Source organism: Xiphias gladius, chromosome 12 (genome assembly GCF_016859285.1).
Source record: "Xiphias gladius isolate SHS-SW01 ecotype Sanya breed wild chromosome 12, ASM1685928v1, whole genome shotgun sequence".
NCBI lineage: Eukaryota > Metazoa > Chordata > Actinopteri > Istiophoriformes > Xiphiidae > Xiphias > Xiphias gladius.
Genome location: NC_053411.1, coordinates 13257868 through 13266612, shown reverse-complemented (window position 1 = coordinate 13266612; position 8745 = coordinate 13257868). Strand labels below are relative to the sequence as shown.

At 40.7% G+C, this 8745-nt stretch overlaps 1 protein-coding gene across 1 annotated transcript; it reads right to left on the bottom strand.

Moving 5' to 3' along the window:
• Positions 1-1293: 1293 nt before the first annotated feature.
• nelfa (negative elongation factor complex member A) lies at positions 1294-8130 on the bottom strand. The gene is made up of 11 exons (XM_040141036.1): positions 7880-8130; positions 5256-5427; positions 4031-4192; positions 3751-3840; positions 3352-3479; positions 3154-3223; positions 2971-3059; positions 2714-2822; positions 2245-2573; positions 1855-1954; positions 1294-1519 (listed from the first exon to the last, which is right to left on the bottom strand). The coding sequence occupies exons 1-11, from the start codon at positions 8087-8089 to the stop codon at positions 1335-1337; spliced, it is 1644 nt and encodes a 547-aa protein (XP_039996970.1). The 5' UTR covers positions 8090-8130; the 3' UTR covers positions 1294-1334.
• Between the last annotated feature and the right edge of the window lie 615 nt (positions 8131-8745).

Sequence of the window (8745 nt, the reverse complement as noted above, 5' to 3'; positions counted from 1 at the left end):
AAAACCTTAATTGAGTGATAATGTGAACGTTGCATTATGACAGTTAATCGATTGTGGTGCCCTTTTTTTATGCTGCAACTCATTTGTTTCAGCAAATAAAAAAATAATAATAATAAAAAGTCAGTCTTTTCTCTCATTTATACTTCACAGCTTCTTAAATAACCAGAAAATGTTTGCAGCAGGTGTGAGGCACGCTCCAAGTGAAAAGGCTGTTGATCCCAGCGTCCCTCCAAATGGCACCAAACCAGGAAGAAATTTTTTGTAAATGTAAAGAGCCTAAACCTGGCAATAGCTGAAATGCAAAGTGGTGGGGAAAAAAATACTAGCACAAATATTTCAGCTGATGCCCTCCTCAGTGTACAAAAGGAGGGAAAAAAAAAAAAATCTTGAAAAAAATATTTTTTACTCTGAGTAGGACAATGCAAATTTTACTGGTTCAAAGAAATAGTTCAACGTTTTAGGAAATACACTTTGCTCCCCATTTAGGCTTGATGTGGCAAAAAACCTTCTCAATGTCTTACTTCCTATAAATGCGCAAGAAAATAAGATACATCGATCAACATGTGATCATTTCAAAATGGAATAAATGACGGTGGGGAGGAAAAGGTCCGGAGCAGATCAAATGTAAAAAACACATATGAAACTACTGATTAGTTCCCTTCAACAAAGAAATGCTCAAAGTGGAAAAACAAAGATGAGAAACATCCCCCTGGAGTCTGTCATTTTATTTTCTTCCCTTCTTTTGAAAAAGGATGAAAAATTATTAAACATCTACCAGAAGGCTCCAAACAGAACTTGACAGCACTATGAGCTATTCACCGCCCATGATCATTCCATTTTCTCTTGTCACAAACCATGATTCTGTTCTGAACGGTAGAAGAATAAGCTGCGAACGTCACATTCATACAGAAAAATACAGACAGTTCGTCTTTTCTTCCTTCTAGACACATGACATGCTTGTACCTAAGAGTACAAAATGTTGAAAGGTGCCTGCTGTGAGAGTAATTCCTCTGCTCAGACTCAAATAACACTCTCACCCCCTCCCGACCACAGCATTTTTCAGGAATTGGGGGCGACTTAAAAACACAAACAATAAAAGGGTAAGGGGAAACAACCAAACAAAAAATACAGAAATATTCATCAGAGTCCTTCTTTTTGGCGGTGCAGGAAAAGGGAGGACGTCTCTCTCCTTGACGATCTCTCACCCTCCCAGTACTGGATTTGGCCCAAATGTGTTTGTAAATACTTGTGTAAACGTGTTGTTTGAAGTGGATAAGAAATTTTGGGTGTGTGGTTTTTTTTTTTTTTTTTTTTGAGTGAGTGAGTGTAGCGCCTCAGGAGGTATTGGTGATGGGTTTGTATTTCTTGAGGCGGGTCCACTGTCCTGTGGAGTAGTTCATTTCGAAGACTGTGTCCACCAGCATGGTGGTGCTGCCAGTGCCGTCGGCTTTGGGCAAGACCTCTGTGTGTTCGCTCAGCTTGATCTGGATGATGTCCCCCTGCTCCGGGCACGGGTTCTCTGCGAGACGGGAGGAAGCACACAAGTTATTACTGCTTTACCAGGAATCATCGGGTAAATTCTGTAATTAGGACTGAATCTACAGTATGCCACTGAATTTAAATTCCTGTATTTCCTGTAAGAGTTTGTTCCAAAATCTCATTCTATTTTCTGCAATTTTTTTTTTCATAGTGACAAGATAGATGTGTTTGACAGTGTGTCATTCTCTCAGAAAGGGACAAACAACAACAAAAAACAACCGATATCAGGCTTACTAAGGCAGAAAATCAGAAATGACTGCTTTAATGAAGACACTTGTTTTTCCGATCAGGCAGCTAGTGCGACTAGTCCTGTACCTCTGGATCCAGCCATGAACCCCAGGATGAGGGCCTTCTCTGGTCTGGTGACCTTGTTGGCTGTCTTGAACATCTCCTGGGCAGCGTACATCTGGTCCCTCTGGCAAGCAGAAACAGCATGTGGCAGAGAATTAAACTGACTGAGAAGAAACGAGCTGAAATACATAATTCTAAAAAAATTAATAACTACTTTGTGTCAAAAAAAATGGAGAAATTTCACATTTTTTTAAAAGACCTATACAAGGTTTAAGAAATCATATCAAGACCCTGAATACAGTGGATAATTAAAAAATACACAGTATTCAATTCATAGATTCGGTGGTCTTAGGAGGAGTATATGAAATCAAAGGGATGTCTTTCAACTACCCAGGCTCTGGTTTTACACCTTACCGTGAGAGAGAGATTCTTCTTGGGCTGGGGCTGTGGTGGCGTAGGAGTTGGTGTCGGGGTGGGTGTCTGAGGTGTGCTGGGAGGCTGGGTCGGGGTCTCCGGCTGGCTGGCAGTCGCAGCAGCTGGGGGCCCGTTGCTGGCGGGGGTGGAGGTCGGCGTGCTGGGGGATGTTGGGGTTGCGGGATTTGCTGTGGTGCTGGCGTTGTACATAGGCGTCCTCTGTTTATACTGTCCTGGTAAGGTGGGGGTGGCGCCAGCGCCCACTGTTGCCGACTCCTCTGGTTGGCGAGCCGACTGCAGCGTGTCCCGACCCGAACCACCAGCATTCGCTTCAGAGGGAGATGATGAAGAGAAAGATTGTGAGATAGACACGATGCTCTCCTGATGCCGGCAGGGAAATTTTCTTTACCTCCTTGAACTAATAAGAGTAGGAAAGCAAACAGTAAAATGCAGCGTGGTGTTGTCTAACCTGGCTGTGCCTCGGAGCTGGGAATGTAAGATGAAGAGGGAACCATGCTGGGTGTGGCTGGTAGGTAGCTGGTTGACGGGAGAGGATTCTCGTTCAGCGCCCCCAGTTTCTGAAAAACAAAACGGCACGTGAAAGATTTGTTACGATAGAGAAAAACTTAAGGATAAGGGAGGGGGTACTGTGAGACACAACAGGAGAAATCAACAATGTTTGAGTGATGTGAGAGAGAATGAAACACACGTAAAAGAGTAAAGTACCTGTGCAGAGACGAGGCCAGCAGCGTAGTCTGGTGTGGTGTTTTCCACCACGGCTTCTTCTTTGGCTGCTTTCTCTCCGGTCTCTGTTTCTACAGCAGAAGAATACATGTAAGGACCAATATCATAACACATTTCTTGGCTAATAGGTTACTTGGACTGATGGAGGAATGAAAATATAATTACCCAAAGTCTTTCTTCTCCTCTTAGCTTCTCTTCCAGCTCCGACCATGTCTAGCTCTGAAATATCTAACAGCTGAAGGAGGAAAAAAGGCCAACGGTGAGAAACTTCTAACCTCAAACACAAATCCTGCAGGAACTGATTGACAATTAAAACACAAACACGTAACAACAAACCCGGGCAGGACTTAAATCAAACATTACCTTGACCCCCCTCTCCTTACGCAGGGGCGTCCGTGCAGGGGCTATAGGTGTGCGGTTACTGGGAGGGCTGAACATACTGGGGGCAGTGGGGCTGCGGAACGGGGCCTTGGGGATCCCTTTGAGAGGAGCTGTGATGCAAATATTGATACATGCGTCAGCAACAGGGACAGAAACCAGAATAGAAGGTTTCTTGGCTATCATGTGGAATAAGCGATACTTTCTTGCATCTTTATTTGACTGCTAAAAATTAAAGTTATGATAATACTGTAAAAAAAATTACACAAGTAACTTAAGACTTGGATTGCCAAAACGACACTCTGAAGTGGCCAATCATGAACTCAGAGTACCGATCCCCCTCAATCAGCATTAAAGAAGCGTATTTGTTGGTTTTCTACTCACTAGTAGTGTCAATCTTCTTGACCAGTCCTCTCCCTTTGGCGTGAAAAGGCACTCCAGCTGTCTTTTTCAGCTGTTGGGCTGTCTCTGTCGCTAGAAGAGAACAGAATAAAAAATTAAAAAAAAAAAAAAAAAAAAAAAAACATTTGTAACAACAAGTAACAATTCTTTGACCTTCTGTACCATTATAGCCACTACCTAATAAATATAAATAGGCAAGCCACAGAAGATTAAAAAATGACAGAAAGGTGGTCTGTATCAATTAAAGTTTTAAGGAACTTACATTTCTGCAGCAGCTCTGCTCTGAGGGTTGCACTCTTCGGCTTTCTTTTCAGCTGGAAATGTTTGACGGGGGGTGTAAGGGGTCCAACCAGAGTGGTTAACGCACTCTTGTTCAGGTACTGGCACTCCAGAGGAAGCATGGCAGATGCCTCGCACTCACTTACTGAGGACAAGACGACACAGAGAGATCAAGGTCAGCTGGGAATTTACTAAAGCAATGACCCTGGTATATTTGTGTCTGTGGCTGGTGAACACCCACTTTGCTACTTGACCTGTCAATGTTCAATGGCTTGTTTTGTGTTAGGATAATCCAAAGTGGTTTGCAAATTAACGAAAATCTCTCTTTGAATTAGAATCCACAGGCTAATGTGGTTGGTTGCAAAAAAGGTTCAATATATTGCTCTGGAACAGAAACACATTTTATGGATTTTCAGGGGGATAAATTTTGTCTCACAATAAGCAATCCATCAGTGTTGAACCATCTGCCCTAATACATATTACATTCCTCCAATGTTTACACAACAGGCACATAGCTGGGAGCGTTGATATATATTTCCAGTTTAAATCCTCTCTACAAATGTTTTCTTAGCCTTTTTCATTTTGACGTACTTGTTCACCATCAAATGGGCAGAGCATATTTCATATAATTGTGTTACAACATGTAATACTGATCCAGACAGGAATTTCCCGCACTCAGCTAAACTATGCACCGTTTACATCATGCGCCACTTTGTTGGTTAACCAACCATCATTAGGAGGTGCTTTTACCAGAAGTTTAGTGCAAATACTACTGCATAACTGCATTTATTAGGTGTAATTTAAATTGTTTAAATACATTTACCTATCCCACCGATTCCCACCTTACACATAGGCTGAAGTTGTTCAACTGTATTCATTAAAAAATTTTCATGAAACTACAGGGAACAAACTTCCATGATGAGAGTTACTGTGGTTTCCATTACATCTATTTTTCCAAACAGTGCGGACACATTATCTAATGGAGATCTAAATTCATATGAGCCCAAATGCAAAGGGAACTCTGCTATATCTATCTCTCTCTATATCTATCAATCATGTTTCTTTTCAAGCAACAACCTCAGTAATATGGCCAGATGGTGTGTCATTATATTGACTTTTTTTTTTTTAACATATATTGCCAGGTGGCAGTCAGGGTGGGGCCACCACAGCTAAATTAATAAAAAAGGAAACAGTGACACAATCCCTACCTTTCTCCCTGAGCTCTCCAAGAATATCCTGCACATTTGGATTCTGCTCCTCCAAGTCCAGATTGAGAGAACCAGTCTCTGGGAAGGACTTGAGGATGTCTGCAACCATCAGCACCCAGGGCTCGGAGTCCACCGTGGCCAGCTGGATTATCTCCGACAGGGCCTCCTTCATCTGGCAAGAGAGGAAGGTGGTGTGTAACAACTCTTAAGTAACAGAAGTTAAAAATGCCTAATGCTGCCTAAGAAAAGATGATGGACACTGAGTAACTTATTACTGTGTTTGGAAAAAAATAATAATAAATAAATAAATAAATAAAAATCCCTTTTACTAAAGCTAAATATTGTTGGATTTCTACACAGACTGGTGTCCAAAAATACCAAATAATTGATTTATTCTCAAATTTAAAATGAGATTATGTAATAGTGTGTATGAAACATCGGTCAACTTTTAACATGGTGTAAACGCAAAAGGGCAGGGAAAACTTTTTTGTTAAATATGGTATAATCATATCATATATCCATCCAGCCATTAGCTATACCGCTTATTCCTTTGCTAGTTGCCTGGGGTCTGGAGCCAATCCCATCTGACATTGAGAGAGATGCCAGTGTCAGACCCTGGACAGGGGCACATGCTGAGACAACCACTCACTCACACACAGTGGGAGGAGTACCAGGAGGAAATAGGGGGAAAACATGCAAACCAGGGTTCGAACCAAGAGCCTTCTCACTGTGAGGCGACAGTGCTAAAAACACTGTACCACCGTGCTCCCCCAGAAGTACAGAGCAACCTACAATATTGCTCTGTATTCAAAATTCAAACAACACAATTGGCTCAACTGAAGAAAGACGTCTAGCAGCAACAACAACTTATTTTAGTCGCTTTTCAATTTAATTTCTAGAGCAAACTTCTTAAAAAGTATGTGAGCCCTTGTAAGTTACAGCGCTATTATTTATACTGTTGATTAATTGTGAAAGTCACTTTTGAAGTAAATATATGCCAAACCTTCTCAGGTGCAAACTTATCTGTGTTAAGAATTTGCTACTTTTCTGTCTTATATGATTGATGATGATTCTTGGTTTTATCTTTAAATCCTGCTATGGATTAGGAAAAAAAAACAAACAAACACAAACAACAAATCTGAAGATGTTACATAGGACTCCTATTGACAATTTTACACAGTTTTCTAAGGTTTAATAGACAAAACAATATCCCTAATGTAGAGTTATTAAAATTGGCTCCACTTTTAACAATTACAACACATCAATCCATCAGTAACAATGCAAAAAATATAACTGACATGGGCATTCTGCCCGGTACTTTTATTTTGATACTTTATGTACATTTTGCTAGTCATACTTATGTACTGTTAAGAACTTATGAACGTATTTTGCATAGGACTGTGAAAACATCCTTACACAACACTCCTATATAGTATCTTTACATAGGTGTTCTTTACATGTGATATATTAACATGATATAGCAGTATGATATATGATATATGATATATGTGAGTATTAAGTAATTTTGTGTCATTAATAGTTGTCATTAAAAAAAAAAAAAAAATCCATGCTAGGAATACATTCTATAGAATATGGAGGAATGGGATTGTTTTTCTTTTATGAGCTTATAAATTTTGTAATGTTTTTCTGTCGGTCTCATATTATTACTAGTTATTATATTCCTCTATGTTCAAGTATTTTGTGGTTTGTATTGGTGTACTCTTTCCAGCATGGGAGTATATTCCATAGGTCTGATATATGGGAGGCTGAGTACTTCCAGATATTAGCTATAAATCTGTCATAGATTACCTTCAACTAAACCGATGTTCTCTTTAATGGTAAAGGAGGGGAGCATCACTGTTGTTCGGGGGAATCCCCTCTGACACTTTTGCGACACATTTTCCTGTCATAGGGTGTATTTATGTCGAGGCACAGCTACTTTTACTTCAAAACATCAGTACTTCTTCCACTGTACAATGCATTAAATCTGGAGTACTAGGGATTAATAGGACCGTAGTTCAGATACTTCTGCAGAGGTAGGGCTTTTGTCTGTGTGTGAATATGCAGGATACAGTGATGACGAGTCTTAAACGTTTTAGGCAGCTGAACAGGTGATATGTCGGACTAAAGCTAGCACCGCCCTCCAACTCAGTCATTCAGTTAGCCTGTGCCCATCCCACCATCATGTCTGAACGAGACCCGCCAGGCTAATGTTTCCCGTCGCTGGTGAACCACTGCAAGAAAGCGCCTTTGCGCGCTATGGACAAGTTAGTCGTGATGCCGGCTAACGTTATCGTAAAATTTTTAAAATGTTGTAGTCTTGAAACTGATGTAAAAAAAACAAAACAAAAAAACCAAACTTCCGGATAAGTATTTTGCCGCTTCTTAAATTGGCTAACGGTATTAACAATCGCCAATAGTGAAAGAGAGCAAGCTAACGCTAACTAAAAAGATTTAATAACGTGATTAGACATTTCACAAGCAAATTAAAACACCCGCAGAAAGAGCAGTGTTTCGATTTAAGAGCAACGAGGCAAGACTCAGCTCTTCCTTTACCTGTGTATCGGAGTTAATCGCTTACAGTACCTGTCAGGCTAACACCAAGCTAACGCGCAGCAACCCACCTCGTCAACGGTCCGCCTGGGGAGGTGCAGCATCCCGAGCAGCAGTTTCAACTTCACTGGCGGCGACAAGCTCGAAAAGCACAGCCGTATGTTGTCGATTACCGACACGGTGAGGAGAGAGGCGATGCTCGGAGGCGTCCAGAGCTCGTCCGTGGAGCCCAGTTTGTTGTGAAGCCAAAGGCCGGTGTCGCTGTCCTTCATCGACGCCATCTTGGAAAAAGAAGTGTTTTGAGTCCGGGCATTTTAACGGGCTACCTAAGAAAACAGCAGTCAGGACCCCGCCCACACGGAGTAAGGGGACATTAATCACAAGTGAACCCTGAAACATCTGTAGGACAAACAGCTGTACTTCAAATTTAAGTATAGTTTAATACTATGACTATATCTGGTTTGATACATTTTATTTGTCCATATGTTGTATGTATTGTTTTGTTAATAAAGTGTAAAAAAAATTCACCTTTAAAATGTAACTGTGTATGGGTGTAACTGGCAGAAAAGTGCTTTTTATTTCATTTTTATGCATTTAGTTCTTTTAAAATTTAATGACTAACTAAAATGCTGTATTAGAAACACACTGAACGTTCAATGTGGTGCAGCTAGTTGTGGTAATGTAATCAGTTGGTTTCCAATGAGACTATGCACTACTAAAGCAAAATATCAACTGATGTGATGATAGTGGGTGTACTTTATTATTTGATCATGTCCTAAGTAGCAATGAATATACCAGGCCTCTATCATCAGAAAAGGACATGAAATGTGGCTGAGTGTTAATTTACTTTGAACGAGTTCAGCATAATTTTTTGATGTCTCAAAACATTCCTACAAAAAGTGGAAATGACGAAAGTAGGGCTGCTTCTAACAATTAT